The sequence below is a fragment of the Pituophis catenifer genome, unplaced genomic scaffold (assembly GCF_029215685.1).
Source record: "Pituophis catenifer annectens isolate HBS135680 unplaced genomic scaffold, rPitCat1.0.hap2 SCAF_2, whole genome shotgun sequence".
NCBI classification, from domain to species: Eukaryota; Metazoa; Chordata; class Lepidosauria; order Squamata; family Colubridae; genus Pituophis; species Pituophis catenifer.
Window position 1 is genome coordinate 246796599 of NW_027256882.1, and position 19122 is coordinate 246815720.

Below are 19122 nucleotides of genomic sequence, written 5' to 3' on the forward strand. Positions count from 1 at the left end.
AGCGGCGGTGTTGGGGTCCGCCGGGACTCGCCGGCTGTTCAGAAGCTGCGAGGAAACGAGAGGACAAAGCGGCTAGCGGCGGCTTCTCCGCGCCCACCCCCGCCTCCGGCTCTCGAGCTGACGAGCGAAGCGGGAGGGGGAAGAAACTCTCGCGGGCTGCCTGAGGAAGCCGAGCTGACAGCCAAACTTCTAGCCGGGCGCAGCGGCAGAAGCAGCCGGCGAGGAAACCTCTCGGGCTGCAGGGGAGGGCGCGCTCTCGGTCGGATGCGCGCGCCCGGGCACGCGCTTCCTTGTCTCTTCCAAACGCGCCCTGCGCACACAGGCGGCTACTGTATAGGGTGGAGTGGGATGGGGGGCGAGCCGAGGAGTCATCCACTAAGGGAAGGCCCGGAGAAATCACCTCTAAAGCCAGGAACGGTCGCGATGAAGCCCGGAGAGCGGAAAGACTCCAGAAAGCACCTGGCGAGGGCAAGTTCCTATCGGAGGCGGGAGGGAGTTTTGCTCCCGGACAATCGTGTGCCAAAGGGTTGGACTTTTGAGATACCAAATCAGTGGCAGGATTCAGAGGCTGCTTCTTTCTTGGCAAAGCACCTGCCTTTCCTCCCTCCCTCTCCCTCTCTCTCTCTGGGGTGGGGATGGGAGTGCACGTAAGACACAGCACCAGGACAAGGAACCCCAGTTGTGGTACTTCTCCTTTTGTCTGGTCCTAACATCCTTTTCCTTGCCCAGAGAAAGGAGACAGGACCAAGACCAGCAGTTTGTTTCTAGGTTCTTTTCAACCAGGCAACATGGTCCTTGAATTGTATGGTCCATTCATACTACCATCCCTGTATCCTTCTTACTTTTATTTTTCAACAGTAAAAGCAAATCTGAGAACATCCTTGCTTTCCTTGATGGACTGAAGTTTCCCTATTCACTGCTAAACATACTTAAGTTCTAGCATAGGACCTCTTGCTTGATGCTCGAAATACGATCGGACATCTGAAATTCTAGAACTAATTATTGAATCAGCAGTAGGCAGAAATGTGCTTTAAGAAACAGTGCATTGGAGTTTGAGCGCTGTTTAAATTTTGCTGAAGGCATATCTTGTCCACTATCAAAGTTGATATCAAATATAAATTCAGTCTTAAATAGGATTAGCAGATATCTGAACAGGCAAAGGAGAACATGAGCAATTAGAATGGCAGATAAATGGGAGGCTGGAAAAAAGACTCACTAACTGCTTAACTTTCTTGGCATCTGTGACAAAAATTACAGTAAAAAATAGCAAAAAAGCTCCTTACTTAAGCCTACATGTATATGAAATTACTTTTTCCAGCATCAGAAAGACTGACTTTTCAGTCACAATATTTCTCCAACATATCTTTATTTTTGAAAACTAGAAATTAGCTATGAAATAGAATTGAAACGTGCTTTTCAAATTTTGTCATAGAAACTTATGATGAGTTGTGATCTACACACTACAGTGATTAGAAGGGGTTGGACTAAAATTGATTTCTGGAATCAAGATATAATTTAAATAATGTAAATTGAGACTGTCAAGTCTGTTGATGGAAGAGGGAAAGAAACAGAATATACAGAGTTGCAATGCTACTTTGGATGACCCCTGTTGTGAAAACAGATATCCCACCCCCCCATGATCAAGCCAAACAATGCTTGATTTTAAGGCTATGCCTTCTGATGGAGGACATGGGTACAAACAAGAGGACATATCTTCCTTTTGTCTGACATCCAGCATCCCTAGCCTGAAGCTTCATAATTATTACACCTGTGCTAATGAAACTTATTTACAAACATTCATTGGCTGTATCCACTCTACATTCTAGGTAAAAAAAGGTCAACAAAATGACTTCTGGCTCCATAAGGATATTAGATTATTTTGGCATAAGACCATTTTACATTATCAAATACATTCATGTTCTCCTGAGGTTGGATATAATCCCTCTCTTGGGCACACATACAAGGTAATTAATAGTAAATAGCGAAGTTAAAACAATAACAGAAACATTAATTCCTGTGCCAATTCAACATAAAGTTTTAAGACAAACTGAACCAATTAAAAGTTTATATCATCAGTAGCTAATAGCTATCATAGAATTCTTAAAATTCATTAGTACCTGCAGTAGGCAGGAAACTAATCTCAATTCAAACTTTTGTGGATGAAATAAAACTTTTTGATGAGTGGACTTCCCATGTATACATTTTAAATACATTTTAAACTAGAGTGTTTCCTGATGTATTTAAGAGAAACATCAGACCCTAACTTTTGTTGGAACAAAAGGAACAAGGATACGGCTGAACTGTATGTGGTAAAATCCTGAATTTCTTACATTCAGGGTAACTCAGACTTATTCTAAGTGAAGGCCAAATCTTAGGGGTTATTTGTCTTTAGTTCAGTTAGTATCAGGCACTCATGCTGTTGAGCTCTGTTGAAACTGAGATTATGGATCAAACAATGGCAATACTAGGAATGAGTGCAACTGTGGCTTTCATTACAAATGGAAATAACACTGTGCTTTGCCGAAAGACCAGAAACCCTGGGACCAAAAATGCTGGGAGATTTTTCTGCCTGATCCATTATCCCACAATTAATGAACACTGCTACTACAGCTCTTCTTTTCACTGCCGGCAACACATTTGGATTGGAGAAAATGGACAGAATATGGGTGGAAATAGCTTCTGGGAAAATTACATTCTTAATAGAGTAGCATTAGGCAATGTGGTGTCATTATTGCTTCCTCCTGGTCTTTTGCTCTCTGATTTTAATTCTTTTTAGATTTTAAAATTTAAAAGATTAAATAGAGAAAGGGCATGCTTCCCATTTCCTAATTATTCCAAGTCATGTCTTTAGGGAGGCACTTGGTTACAGCCTTGTGTTTTGGAAGTGTGCCTAACTACTTGGAGAAGAGGGGAATACTAGCAAAAACCTGGGATACGAAAGCAAAACTGCATCTGTTTGTGGCAGCAGCCACTCTGGAAATAGGCAAATCTTCTCCCGAAGGACTTATTGTGTCAAAACAAACACAATATCTCCATAACATTTTCAGTATGCATATTGATCTAAAGGTTGTAAGTCCTTGTGGTAGAACGAGGGGCTCAAGACAGGCTGTACTGAGCAAATATGGGCCCAATCCAAATTTAATTTATGGTAAATAGGCTCATTTTGAGGAAACCTAGGAAAGATCATGTATGGATAAATTAAAGGTGTTTGCTATATTTACAATAATGTTATTCCCATTCCCTTCCCAACACTGGGGAGTTTGTTTCTCAGATTACCTCTTTATTCTTTCATGGCTTTCCTTGTTGTCCCAGTTACTGCTTCTTTCTGCTAGATGTTGAACTTTTTTGTCTTCCTGTTGCTAGGTGACATATTATTACCTCTTTCTTGTGACATGAAAGAGAAATATTAAATAACTAAGTGCCAACTATCTAAATTAGTTAAAACATCTCTGCTTTAATATAAATTCTTTTTTTAAGTGTGTTCAAATGGGAAACAATTAGGAACAATTACCGTACATGTAAGTATTATACTTAACTGAATAGTTCTAAGTAAAAATAAATATTTCTTTGAGCACAGCTTGACTTCTGATGTTTTAATGACACATCCATATATGATTTTTGGGGGGCTATAATATAAAAGGGATACATCACTTCATTTTAAAAAGCTGGGATTTTCTTCAGGAACCCTTTCCAAGTACTAAACAGACCCATGTATACTTAGTTTTCATATTCAGTCAAGGTTAACCAGATATTGCCAAGTTAGAACTAATATAAGGTGACCAGACGTCCCGCTTTTGGCGGGACAGTCCCGCTTTTGAGCAATTTGTCCCGCGTCCCGCGGCGTTTTAAAAAAGTCCCGATTTTTCATTCTGCCTCCTGGTTCCCGGCTGCCTCCTGAATCCCCGCTGATGGCTAGAGGGAAAAAACCTGTTTAAACTCTTGCCGCGGGGCTTCAAAGGGCCGCCCTACGTTAATTAGCTCGGCTTTCCCCTCTCAGCTGATTTGCACAGGGCTCTGCTCTTGCTAAATTGCTCAGCAGTTTTTTTTTTCTCTTTGTGCAAACCAAGCTCAAAACGAAAGCGAAAGTAAAACAGGCTGTTGGCTTTGCGGTTTGCTTGCAACGTTGGAAAATTAGGCAGCAGATTTATTTTCCTTTTCCTCACCAAAAAAGGTAAGTGCAAACAATGGAAAATTATTTAGGGCAAAAAAGGGGAGTTCAAGATTTTAAAACACAAAAGAAAAAAAAGCTCTTTTTAACTAGGGAATTGTAATAATTGAGATATTAATTGTATACTGTGTTGAAAGCAGAAATGGTTAAGTTGTGGTTTGGAGGAATATATGGGGAAAATTATTTGGTTTATTATTATTGGTAAGTATAATTAATTGATTTGTAAGAAATTGGATTGCATGGAAATAATTGGAATATTCATGTTCATATTGATTAATATACAAAAAAGATAGTTATATAACTAATTGATTTATATTAAAATGTTGAATTTGTATTAAACAACTGTATTACATAATTACATAATTAACCAATGTGAGGATGGATATAAAAATAGATGACAATGGGAAGGGGTATAAAATAGAATAGAAGGGAAAAATTGAATTTGATTAAGATTAGAGATGAGGATGAAGGGTAATATTGTTTTTTTAAAAAAATAGATGAGGAATAAATATGGCAAAAAGGAAATATAGAAATTGTAAATTTAATTGAAATGACTAAACACTGTTTAAATTTGTGAACCAGCCAAATATTCTGTTCAAAGAAAATACATTGTATGTATGTGTGTTTCTAATTATTGCTATTTATTCATATTTGTTCTCTTTTATTCTTTAAAGTTTAACAATTCATTCTTTATCTTAATATCTTTATATTTGTTTGGGGTTGGCTTTCTTCCCTTTCATCTTTTTTATTGTACAGCAATCTTTCTCCTCAAACCTACCACCTCTCTTTTCTTTCCTTCTTACTTTCTCTTCCCCCCCTCTTCTTCTCCTCCCTACTTCCTCTTCCTTTCTCCTTCTCCTCCTCTCTTCCTCCCTCTCTTAACCGTCACTCCTACTCTAATTTCCCTTCCCTTCCTTCATCCCTCTCAATTACTGTATCCTTTTATGCATATGGACTACTCAGAGGGCTGAAAAAGTTATTTTTGACTGGTCCTCGCACTTTTGACCAGTTCTCGAACTTACGACTGTCCTCACATTTTACATTTTTGCCCTATCTTGTCATCATGGTGAAGAGAAGCAGTTGTGAAATGAGTGACATGGTTGTTAAGAATGCTGCACGGGCATAAATGTGAGGATGGTCATAAGTGTGAGGACCAGTCAAAAGTGTGAGGACCTGTCAGAAATGACTTTTTTCAGCCCTCTGGTTAGTCCTTTTGTGCATATGGACTACTCAGAGGGCTGAAAAAGTTATTTTTGACTGGTCCTCGCACTTTTGACCAGTCCTCGAACTTACGACTGTCCTCACATTTTATGTTTTTTTCCCTATCTTATCACCATGGTGAAGAGAAGCAGTTGTGAAATGAGTGACATGGTTGTTAAGAATGCTGCACGGGCATAAATGTGAGGATGGTCATAAGTGTGAGGACCAGTCAAAAGTGCGAGGACCTGTCAGAAATGACTTTTTTCAGCCCTCTGGTTAGTCCTTTTGTGCATATGGACTACTCAGAGGGCTGAAAAAGTTATTTTTGACTGGTCCTCGCACTTTTGACCAGTCCTCGAACTTACGACTGTCCTCACATTTTACATTTTTGCCCTATCTTGTCATCATGGTGAAGAGAAGCAGTTGTGAAATGAGTGACATGGTTGTTAAGAATGCTGCACGGGCATAAATGTGAGGATGGTCATAAGTGTGAGGACCAGTCAAAAGTGTGAGGACCTGTCAGAAATGACTTTCCAGCCCTCTGAGTAGTCCCTATACACATAGCCATGGCCACCCGGTCACATGACCAGCTAGCCACGCCCACCCAGTCACATGGCCTCCAAGCCACGCCCACACAATAAGCCACGCCCACAATGGTGTCCCTCTTACCAATGTTAAAATCTGTTCACCTTACCCTATACACATAGCCATGGCCACCCGGTCACATGACCAGCTAGCCACGCCCACCCAGTCACATGACCAGCTAGCCATGCCCACAAAATAAGCCACGCCCACAATGTCCCTCTTTACCAATGTTAAAATCTGGTCACCTTAAACTAATACCAATATTATATTTTGTTGTATTGTATTTATTCTTTATTTTATTGTGCCTTCTGTTACTTGAATTTATAGTCTCTATTATTATGCTAAGACAAATTATACCTCTGATTGAATTACTTTTAATCTATTTTCTAATTAACTTTTTATTTCTTAAATCTGAAGCTGATCATATTATCCAAATTATAATTCAGAACATAAATTTAGGCTGTGATTCAAAAAACTATTCTTGTTCACAAATAGGCAAAATTCACTTATGGTTGACATATTGCAACTTGCAAAAGTGATGAAGAAGACTGTTGTTTTGGTTTAAAAGTTGTATTCTTTCCATTAGGGGAACCCAATTAAAGAAACTACAGAGACATCAGTTACATGCAAAAGTTTCATAGATTCAGAGATTCAGTGAATGACATATTAGAAGTGTAGTTTTGTTGGGGCACTCATTAGTAATAAATCCTATTGGGGCACTCGTTAGTAATAAATCCTGCTTGCTGCAGTGGTTCTGTTGTGTGTTTATGTATTCCTCATATTTCAACAATGGGATAGAATAGGCTTAAGTGGGACTGTTAACATTTTTAAAATGATTTGAAATAATTGCTTCATATCACTTGTGAGCATTGCCTACAGCCCTGAGCAAGTTTAGTGAATAGTAGAAAGGAACTGTGTTTACGTAATGTCCAAAGCATTTCTTTCAAATCATTTTCAGAGCTTGCACAGCTCTCCTATATAGATGCATTGATATTTCTTCAGGTCCAAACAGAGAAGCAGATTGGAAGAAGAGTCTATATAGAGGTACATCACTGTGAAAAAGAGTTCCTTAAAAGTAAGAAAAAATATAACATTGTGATAGTCATTTTGTTCTGAAATACTGTGAGAAATTTTCATGACTGCACAATGTTCAAATAAAGAACCATAAAAATACACCTTGTTCTGAATATATGATTAGAAGCAATTAAAAAGATGCAGAAAAACATTTCAATCACATCAACCTACATTAAGAGAAGAATTTGCTCTAAGAAAGATCTCAATGCAGAAAAAATATTTTTTCCTATTCACCTCTCTTACTTAACCGACTCCAGACACTCAGACTAATAGAAATGAAAACAATCACTCTATTGTCCATCACTCTCTATTTTATGAGGATTGTTCTTATTTATCATTGAAGAATGAGGTCAGAAAAGGAAGCCAGATTGGAAATCGCTGTCTAAATCTAATTTTTGTAAAACAAATCACAAATTATGTGTTGACTTTTCAAAATAGAAAAGAGGGAATGGCTATGTATGTAGGAAACTAGGAAGCAAGCAAACTAGGGACTTGGACCATATCCTCATAAGCGATTTATCACATCTTAAGTGTCTTCAAACCGTGAAGACCAACAATTAGTATAGCAGTGACTGAGGAATACTATAAGATGTGATAAATCACTTATGAGGAAATGGCCTTGGTGTGATGTCTATCCCGCTGTTTCCATGACAATGAAATAAGACAAAATGAGAGAAATAGTCAGGGTGAGCAAAGTAACTTCTCATACAATTAACAAATTCAAATTTTGTAAAAGGAAAGGGAGGTGGCAGGATAAAAAAAGCTATTCAACTTGTTCCTTTGAAGACATTTCACCAATTATTATTTTCTCCAGCCTAGATTTACCATACACGGAGTGTAAATATACAAATGGCCACCAGATGGTAAGAATTTTTTTTTTAAAAAAAATCTCTTTACTGCCATCTAGTAGTCAACCAAATATTTGCAACTATGGGAGACCTTCCCCAACCCATAGCCATCCTTTCTTTTAGGTGAGTTCTTCTAGTAAATACCCAGATTTTGAGCATTTTTCTTCTGCTTTGTTTTTTCTTATATGGTCATCTTCTAAAATGCAACAAGCAGTAACAACTTTTAAGGATCAATTTCTCAGAGCAATGAGAAGTTCTAGAAGTGTAGCATTTTTCCAGTTTTGATTTTTTTGGAAGGATAAAGTATTTATCTCAGCAACTTTAAGATGTGTGGACTTCAATTCCCGGACAATTTTGGGAGTTGGTCCACACCTTAAATTTGCTGAGGTTGAGAAACTCTGATCTAGAAGATAATCTATATCAGGGGTTCCAAAGTTTTCTCATCACATCTCCCTTTAATCTAATCTTAATGTACACACTTCCCCTAAAAATCCAAATACAAAAATGAACATATGTGAACAATGAAAATGTTATGAAAAGCTTATTCACTCACACCTTTCGTGGACTCAGCCTGCACCTCCTGAGGGAGGCACACCTCTTCACAATTTGGGAAACCCTGATTGATAGGCATTATCAATTTGCAGATTCAAAGTCAGGTCATCATTTTATTTTAATCAAAAATGTATTATGTAGATCTATGTCCTTTGCATGTATTTCAATTCTGGATCCAGCTGCACTCAATCTTGGTTCATGTAAACACCCAATTATTATTTTTAAATTATCTAGCTCTTGATGTATCTTAGCAAATTAGTTTTTTTCATTTCAACATATAGTGATTTAATGTTACTAACCAGGTATTTACATTGTCATGCAATGTACAGATAGCTTTATGGATAATTGCTATTCTCCCCCCCCCCTCCCCAACAACCCCTAGAACCAATCTCTAAGCATATTTTTTCATGATTTGATTCCATCTCAAAATATAATTTACCATGATCAAACTACGTAACGTTACCTATGGATGACAATTGGGTGATATGCAGAACAGACTGTTCCTTAGAAGTTCCACCCTCAGCCTGTGATGTATCAGAAGTCATAGTGAACTTTTCCAGCTGAATATCAAAAATCTCAGCTGCTTGAGATGTCATCCATCAACATAATTTGTCTTGAGATGTTATCTATTAATATAATTCTTCTATGGAGGAAGGATTTAGAATGACCTCATCATCAGAAAAGATAAGACTTCCTTTGTCTTGTTTTATGTGGCATAATTAAATTTAGACTTTCTTTAAACAATATCAAGATCAAAATGTATGTAACAAGTTTTTTAAAAAGCAAAAAGATAACTCCCCCAGTTCAACAAATTAAACAAAGAGAAGAAAGACAAGTTAGCCACTAGGATCTCCATGCCATAAATTCACTTTTGGTAATTGGTTCCACCATCCAATTCTTCTTACCATAGATAAATGTTTCTTAATATTTCTTAATATTCTAGAATTTGTTAGCTATCCATCTGTACTATTATGTACTATTATGAGCTTCATAGTCTTATTTCCAAGTAGGATATATGTTTGTGACAAAATAACTAATTAGTTATAAACTTTAAAGGTAGTCAGACCCTAAGGCTAAAATCCTGGTAGAGTTGTTAAAAGCTGGCTATCTTTCTCCAGGATTAGAGCAGAATATCTACCGTATTTTCCGGCATATAAGACGACTTTTTAACACATGAAAATCTTCTCAAAAGTCGGGGGTCGTCTTATACGCCAGGTGTCGTTCTCCTGTAACCAGGCAGACCAGCCCAAAAGACTCTGACGAGCCTTAAATGGCTCTGGCGATCCAAGCTCTGACGATCCCAGCTTTGCCTGCTAATCAGGCAACTCAGCTGGGATCGCCAGAGTCCTGTAAAAGGAAAAAAGTTTTTCCCCTCCAGCTTGCTTACCTTAGCTGCTAATCGCAATGCTTGCCTTGCTTCGCTTGCCTGAATCCATTCCATCAGCAAGCCACTCCCTGCCTGCAATTAAGCAGGCAGGGAGTTGTGGACTTCAACTCCCAGAATTCCTCAGCCAGCAAAACAAAGCTGGCTGAGGAATTCTGGGAGTTGAAGTCTACAAGTCTTAAAGTTGCCAAGGTTGGAGACCCCTGTTCCATTGGGTAAGTTTTTTTCCCCTTTGGGAGCTTTAAAAAAATAGTTAATTGGGGTTATTTTTAGTTGTTCTTTTTTAGACCTAGCCATTTAAAGTTTAGGAAGTTTTAAATTTAGTTTTCATATAAAAATAAAAATAAAATTTGTGCAGCTGAGATTTAGTGTGTTTCTGTAGTGTTTCACTCTAACTACACAAACACACAAAATCTCACAAAGCTGTATGTGGAATTTTGTGTGTAAAGTGTGAAAGCTGTTTTTTGGGGTTTTTTGTGGCTGTGTGAGGTTCCTGCTTGTTGCAGGGGCCATTTTGGGTCTAGCACAGCTGCTTTTACATTGTGGGTGAGCCTGTTGTGTTGTGTTGTGTGTGTGTAAAGTGTGAAAGCTGTTTTTTTGGGCTTTTTGTGGCTGTGTGAGGTTCCTGCTTGTTGCAGGGGCCATTTTGGGTCTAGCACAGCTGCTTTTACATTGTGGGTGAGCCAGTTGATGTTTTTTAATTTTTATTTGGTGTGCATTGGAAGAGGGGTAGTCTTATACAGTGAGTATAGCCCAAATCCTGTATTTTAACAGGAAAAATCGGGGATCGTCTTATACGTCCAGTCGTCTTATACGCTGGAAAATACGGTACCTTTAAATCTACCAGACTTTTAGTGAAGAAAAATTAGGAATTTTTTGTCTGTCCAGCAATTCTGTCCCAATTTCAGAAAGAGCAAAAAAGAATTCTACGAATGGAAAGGAAAATTAAAAGTCACATGATCCAAAGTTCTCCCAATCTCTGAACCTGTTTCCAAGAGGTAAGACAATGTATTCGGCATAACTAATTTCTCTTTTGTTGCTTCAGTAGCATAGAAGCATAAGGAGTCCAATGATGAAACTAAAAAGGCAAATGGGATTCCCTCTCATTTCCACTTCAAAATGTGGACTCAGCAAGAAAGAATGTTGTCCATATTGGAGTTTCTCACCTTCAATTTCTAATTTTTGTTTTTAAATTTCTGCAACAGGAATTTTTCTGTATTTAAAAAGAAAACACCATATATAAAATCTAGAAACAGTAAGAAAACATATACTACACTTGTAATCAGTTTGTTTGGGTAGCTGAGGCCGCTGGGGGTAGGCTGAACCTGGGGGCCTCCTGCTGGTGCTTTTTATGATACATAGCTAGCATAGGTACCAGTAGTTACGATACATAGCTAATGTAAACTCCTATAGTTTACAGTATATTTGTAGTTCTAAGACCATACCATGTGATGGACTGCTAGAATTTTGAATCTCATACCTTATTAAATTGGTTAATATGTCACCAATATAGTGACATAAACTGTTTTATAAGTTCCTTCAGTGCAATGACATGAATATGTTGACTTGTTGGCAAAACATGGAGAAAAAGACCTGAGATTGAGGAATGCACACACTACCCATAGGGTCAGAAGGGATTTTTTAAAAATATAAAATTATATATGCATGTAGTTCTAATATTTCTATTCATGTATAACCATGGCAAAGGAATAAATATAAAAGCATGACTGGTTTCCATCAGAGATACGCTTAAAGACCAAAAGGATTAGTGAAGATTTAAATGTGATTAAAGGATCTGAACGCTGAATAGACAGCATTGGTAATTGCCCCTGCCCTGTGGAACATCTTCCTCCAAGATCCAGTAGACCCTCCCTCTCTCCTGGCCTTCTGTCAACCATTTAGAGGTTCAGCAGACCAGAAAACTAGTTATGCATACTAGTATCATTATTATATGGTTACAGTAACAGAATGTTATAAATCTGAACACTCTCCCTCTTATATTTGTGAGAATTAGGATGGAAAGTCAGAGACATTTTCTCTAATTCTATTCCTGCCATAGTCTCAGATTTCTTTTATCTGGCCACTGGACTTGCTGCTGCTCTTTCTCTTGTTCCTGAAGGCTATTTTTTTAGCCAACAAAAAAAAGTTTCTGAAAAGGTGTCAAGACCAATCTTTCTCCACAAATCTTTAGGGCTTATATTAAGTCTGGAAGCCAGGGAAGCTCTACAAATTATTTGGATATGTGGGGATATGTTGTGTTTAGGATGCCAGGAAGTAATTTTACTTTATCCTATAAAATGCTTTAGGGAATGAATTGAACATTTGTACACTTTGTTGGCACAATTTTTTTTTTACAAGAATTACCTCTCACTGAAGGTAAGAGTCACTTTTTAAATATTGGTGCTATAGGATGGTGCCACTATGAGAAACACTTCTTGGCAGATACACTTGGCTAATATAAACTGTATCAGAGATTTGAGCCACTTTGGTGAACAGAATTGCAATGTCCTATCTGAAAATACTATTTGAATCATGTCCGGTCTGGAGATGCATTTGCAGTGTGCAGAGTATCAGACTGGGCTCCCAGATTAAGTCTTAATTAGTTCATGAACAGAGAAAACAGACCCACCTAAAAAAAAAACCTACATCATTTTAGATTCCAAAATATATACAAGATGGGCTTATTTGCAAGTACAGACGTTACTAATTTCCCCCCAACAAAGGCTGCTGCATGACAAGGGAACGTCACAGTCAAAACAAGACCACTTGGAAGTCTTGTCATCCAGGTGCCACCTTCTTTCCTTGAGGGTGGCACCTTGAAGTGTGGAAGAAATACTTTCTACCATTAATGTGATAAAATGAGCCCTTTAAATTTACAAGTACATATTGAATTAAAATTAAGGAATATATAAACTTTAGATAACAATTATCATAGCTGCAGTGATCCATACAAAATCCAAAATTATTAAGACTAAAATGCACAAAAGTGTACACATTCTGAATTATTCTAAACTCTTTAACAGGGAGACGTTTTTAAAAATGGTGGATTGGGAAAAAGGAAGAAAAGTCTTAAAATTTGGTAACAATGTTCATCCACAAAGTGAGTGGTTTAAAGTCAATTTTAAGACAGAGATTGTAAAGTAATACCTTAATAATGATACAATTGTGTTACAGCAGATCCACCTACCATTTTGGGACAAAGAAAACTGTCTCAAATTTCTGCTGAAATACAATTAAGAATTTTGTGTGTGTGTGTTGTGTTTGTATATATGTGTAAATATGTGTGTGTGTTTCTGTGTCTGTGTTGGAATATGGTAAGAGTTAGCCTGGGTATAAATTTTACAGTTTTGAAAACTTCTGCTCGTTTTTATCCATTCAGTTTTTTTTAAAAAATGTTTTTCAAGATTCAAGCACTCACATTTTCACTTCTTCCATTTTTTAATCCCAATTTCAAAAGGCTCCCACTGGTTCCCATTCATATCACTAGGATAGTTCTCTCCATAGTAAAGAATCCTAAAACATTCATGAATCCTTACAATTTGTTTCGTTTTTTCCTATTGAATATTTCTATATTAAACTTGTTTTAAGAATTTTATTATCTCTGTAGTTTTTTAAAAATAATACACATTATTAGTTTATAAAGATACTAGATTCATATTTAAATTTGAATAAAAGTCAAGTTATACTGATAATACTTTAAAAACTGATGTACAACACCCCTTATTAGATAAGCTTTGTACAAGAAATTAAGGATTCAACATCTTCAATCTTACAGAACAAAAGGTATTTTATAAGAGAGCTGTCTTAATGTAATTTAAAATGCAAATGTTTTGGTTGAATAGAGTCTGCAAATGAATCCAGATTTCTTCAAGTTGGGTTGACAGCCTGGATACTTCTGCCAACAAAGTAGGCTCGGAACAAATGATTTTAAAATGCAACTAAAAAGAAAAAAAAAAGAAAACATGTTCATTTAAATGGCACTGACAGGATAAAAGTAAGAAAACTGATCTAGTTGTTTGATAAAACTATCACATCACTATGCCTGTATTAGCTAATAAACTCATCAGCTGTCCTAAAGAGGATGCAAATTTCTAAATCGTATTAAAATCTAAGCATGCCCCATATATCTATCATGGAGCATTAATGTACATAACAAGGCATCTGGGAAGCAGCAGTACTGCAGATAATGCTAAATGCTGTTAGAAATTGCTCAATCCTTGTTTTTAACAATGAAAATTGTAACATAAAAGGGTTCTGTACTAAACAAAACAACTGGATTCCTTTACAGCAGTGGTTCCCAATGTGGGGCCCATGCTCCACAGGGGGGCAATTTGATTTTTAATGGGGGCAATTGGAACCTTGTTTAAACCAAGGTAATGGTCTTTTAGGCTTCCTCCTGTGAGTAGGAGTTCACTTTCTGAATAGTAAGAATTATATGTCACAGGAGGGAGGGGTATCAGGATTTTTGAGATGCTTAGATGGGGCATGGCCAAAAAAAGGTTAGGAACCACTGAGTTACAGTGAACAGCAATGGGGTCCTGTTGCTTGCCCTAAAAGATCTCTCATCTATACTATATTATCCTTTAAAAAAAAAAAACTGTTTGCAAGTTTGTGTATTAGAGGCACAATTCTGCAATGGTTCCATTCCTTCCTAAGTGGGTGGTTCCATTTAGAATTTTTGGGCAAGAAGCTGTCAGGCCATTGGGCATATCAGTATATGATGCTGACTGTTTGACCTGCTCCTTCACAGAATTTAATATGAACCTTTGAGAAAGGCTTTCTGTTGATGTGAAACGAGGTGATTTCAATATGGTAAACATATCCAGTTATGCACTTCTAACCCATAAGTTTCGGCCTTGTGCCTGAGAGTTGTGAGGCACTGGGTAAAACCGAACAGACTGACAGAATCACAGCGAGAAAGTGTTGCCATCAGTATGGAAGCCTTGAGATATCATGGATATGCTATGTGTTGTTCTTGATGAGGTTATACTTCTCACAAAGGAATAGGCGTGCAATCTGGGCCAGAGGAGTTCTCTTAGATTTGTGGCTTCTACTAAAGCAATCAACGAAGGCAATTTCCAGGAGAATCTTCAAACAGCTTCAGCTTGTCCTATAATTGTGACCTTTCTGGGTTCAGGAAGTAGTGAATAAAGTGGGCCTTTTGTCACCTTTTGGTTAGACTACTTCAATTCATTCTACTCAGGGTTGCCTTTGAAGACAACTTGGAAACTACAGCAGCACTGATTGCCATTAGCCTTTTGGAATTAAATCAGGCTGGATCATTGTTCAAAGTTTATGACTTTTTCATTTACTTGTGATCGTTTATTTGAGGTGAAATCTATGAAACAGCTGGGAGAGACAACCGCACTCCCCTCCTGAGAAATCATTGGAAAATGCTAAAAGATAAAAAAAAGTAGCAACTCTCTCAGATCGGGATGACCCAATCCTGCTAACATTAAGACACATGTAAAAATGGTTTCTTCTACAAGGCCTCTGATGTAGAAATATCCACCAATGCCATTCACCAAGCTGCTGCATTGATTTTTTTATAACTGCAAACTGCCTATAGTCTTGTGAATAAGCAATGTATAAATGAATTTATAACAAAAAAAAAAAAAATGTGGAAAACACTATTGGAAAAAAAAAGAAAAGGCCAGATCTTTTAAGTTTTCAGTTTGCTAATAACTTTAATTTAAATTGTATTTGCATTTTTAATTAGTAGTTATCCTGACTGATCTATTATAAGAAAATGCTATATAAGTACGGTGCATATATAAATAAAAGCATTAATTTTTTCTTCCTCTTCAATCAAACACTTTCCCAGTAAAGTGAAAGCTGTATATTCAAAGATGTATTTACCTTTAGAAACAAGGCAAGGTATGCCTGAGCTAGTTCAAAGTCACACTTTGTGTTCAGCATTGTTTCAATCATTCTTAGGAAACTCTGCATCACCTCAATCGAGCCACCGCCATCTGGTGACAAGCCTCTCAGTTCTGTCTCAATATTAGATGGTCCCATGTCCTTCAGAATGCTCAGTGGAGGCTTATCTGTAAAGACATTAAACAAAGGTGAGAAGTATAGAAAATATTCTAGATATTTTAGATATCACAGAGACCCTGTCATATTTAATTTTAATCTGTGATTTTGCTTCTCTCTCAGAATACTTACTTCATCTGGATTAGTTTACATATTGTTTTTGCAAGAAAAAATTAAAAAATCCTATTTCCAAGAGGCAACCCATTCCAAAACTCCTGGGTTTTTTGGGGGGGAGGGGAGTAGAACATAATACAGAGAACACACCCACATACACAAAATTAACAATGAAAAAATCATATCTCTAGAAACTATTTGATAATCTGTCAATGGGAAAACACAATAGCTAGGAACCTCTAGGGTTGAGTAGCACCTCTTGTTCTGCTTTGTTACCACACGCACATATTGTGCTAGATAATTATCTGAAATGCGTGATCTGTACAGATTTCTCACATTCCTATCCAAACCTTTCTCTCACTAGCATTTTCAGTCCCATCCCTTCTTGTATTTTGCAAGCTGGTGTATTTTTGGCTCCCAACATATGTTGGAAAGCCATGATATGTGGGTGTTTATTACAAGCCTGTTGATACTCTAAGCAATATACTTATTGTTGTTTTATTTCTGTTTTGATATTCATGTCTGTCGGGACATGAATTGCAGTCTCACAACAAACGTTGATAGAAAGATGGGTAGATAGATGGACAAACAGACAGACAGGTAGATATGAAGTTGCAAAGGCGTATAGCCATATAGTACCAGTTATTTATATACATTTACACAATATGATACATAACAACTGCTCATAATTATGTAAGCATCATCAGAATGATATATAGTAGAATAAAAAGGACTCAACATGATGCAATATAATAACGACACTAGTTAGTTAAAATATATTAATTAAATGTCACTTGAAAATATATAATTTCCTTCTACATTTTTGTATCAGTGTAGAATTTTTTATTAGCCAAGTGTGATTTGTCTGCAATCCATAAGCTCTCAGAGTTAGAACTACCATCAAGTACACTGTTATTTCATATGAAAACTTACAGTTGCTACTTTTTAATGCTTCTTCAAGCTGCAAGTAGAACTCAGATTTTTGAGCCAATATTCCAAGATTTACCACTTTTGACTGGAATTAAAAAAAAATCACATCACTTATAAGTACATTCAAGGGTAAACATATTTTGATGGAATGTTTACAAATGTAAGTTACAAATCACAACAAATCAGTTCCTACAGGTGAATAATTTTTTCTCCTTCTGCTCACCTTCCCATATTCAGAACGGATTTTGAGAGTTATGTATGAGGAAGGGCAAGAATCCACAACAATGGGCTCAACAACAGAAGAGCTCAGCTTTTGGGGCACTACAATGATGTCAATGAATTATACTAAAGTTACCACGAAACTGGCCCATTTTACTGTTGTAATTCATTAACGTAATATTAGTGGTTGGCTTCTATCTCATCATCACTATTCTTAAGAAAAATATATAGTCTATAGGCATGGGAAAGGCAAGGAAATTTTACTACTGACAAAGGACTCAAACAGAGCATAAAACATCTGTTTCAAATATAAGCCCCACTTTAATATCCAAAAATTATGCTGTTAACATATACTAAAGGTACAAGAGACCAGAACTGAAAAAATAAAGGATGCACCAAGACCAGGTAGTGCAAGTAACCCCTGATATAGCACTTAAATCTCACATGGCTAACAAGAAGATATGATCAAGCTTATACCAGAATTTATACAGTTCTGAAACACTTAGGAACCCTGAGAAAAAAAGAAAAGACATTTAAAAGGTAAAGAAGTTTTTGAATAATCAATTCTTTTTACCTGCTGTCCATCAGTTTCATGCTCAACAGAAGCAAATTGTGGTATAAGACCAGGAAGAGTGGGAATGAAGAATGGTGCAGATTTTGGTACTTTGGGTGGCTCCTTGGGCTTGTTCTTTTGCTGTTAATGGGAGTTATCACATCATCACTATCACATTTTATGTAAATCCAATATTTACATCATCATCATCATCATCATCATTATCATCATCATCATCATCATTATTATTATTATTATTTACATAAACAAACAAAATTATTAGCTTCCTTGCTATTAAAAACACTGAACCCATCTAAAACATTACACACAGAATAATCACAAATCAAAGAGATATCAGTATTTTGGAACTGTTACTATTATATTTCCAAAAATAGTATGATTTAGTGAACTGCATGAATACAAGATGGTATTTAATTCTGCTTCACTATGTCAGTTAAACATTTTTTTAATTCCACTGGCACATTATCTCATAACTGGTTGTGTGGCTGAGACAAAAAAGTATTCCTAGGGCAAATAATGTTTTCCTAAAAAGTTTTCTCTTTTCTGTTTTAGGGAAAGATGTAATTTTTGGTCCAACTCTATATATGATTACATTACTACTTTGTAAATGAAAATATTGATTTAAACATTCTCCTAACCGATTATTCTGAAAAAAGTTTATTATTCACAATGTTTAAAATAATAGGAACAACTCCTAATAACTTTATATACAAGTCATGAAATGGATACCTTAATAATATCTAAACTGAGCAAGTTTTTCCATCTAGATTCTGGCAGCAAAGAAAGAGTCACAATTTTTTCTCCCAGCTGTTGTGGAGATTCATATTGTATCATTTCATCATTTGTTTCATCCTCTTCTGTAACATCTTCAACTTTCAATTGTAAAAGAAAAGCATAGAAACATTATAAAATACTAATCCAGACAAAGACTAAAAATGTATACTCTAATCTTTACTACGACAGAATAAAAACTTTCCCTGAAATTTATCATTTGCAGCTAAAATTAATTGGATGTGACTTATTTTGCAGGCATAGATTTACACAGAAAATATGCCTTGTTGTTCAATTCTATCATATCACCACTATTTTCACCATGCTGGATGGGAAATTCTGGGAATTGACATCAATACCATTTAAAGTTGTTGACGTTGAGAATTACTGCCTTATATCAATGAATTTTAGATTATACATAAGATCCTTGGTTTTGCATAATGATAAATTATTAAAAATTTAAGTCAGTGCTTGGCTATCATCAATTTTGACCATCTCTTAATCTGGTAATTTTAATTAGTGTAATTTCAGAGTTTTTACATTATTATTTGCTCCATTCTAGTTGAAAGGGAAAGATTAAAATAATAAAATAGCTCCCAATCTTTAAGTCCACTGCAATTCAAGCTAACAAACATTCTAAAACTTACAATTATTAACTATTTCCAAA

At 36.4% G+C, this 19122-nt stretch overlaps 1 protein-coding gene across 1 annotated transcript in view; it reads right to left on the reverse strand.

Moving 5' to 3' along the window:
• Positions 1–12978: 12978 nt before the first annotated feature.
• Positions 12979–19122, reverse strand: part of WDR36 (WD repeat domain 36) — a 32817-nt gene continuing 26673 nt past the window's right edge. The window contains exons 19-23 of the mRNA XM_070935730.1: positions 18414–18556; positions 17685–17804; positions 16895–16976; positions 15671–15858; positions 12979–13749 (exon numbers count right to left, since the gene is read on the reverse strand). Coding sequence (XP_070791831.1) covers positions 13600–13749; positions 15671–15858; positions 16895–16976; positions 17685–17804; positions 18414–18556 — 683 coding nt within the window. The 3' untranslated portion in view covers positions 12979–13599. The remainder of the gene's footprint in view (positions 13750–15670; positions 15859–16894; positions 16977–17684; positions 17805–18413; positions 18557–19122) is intronic.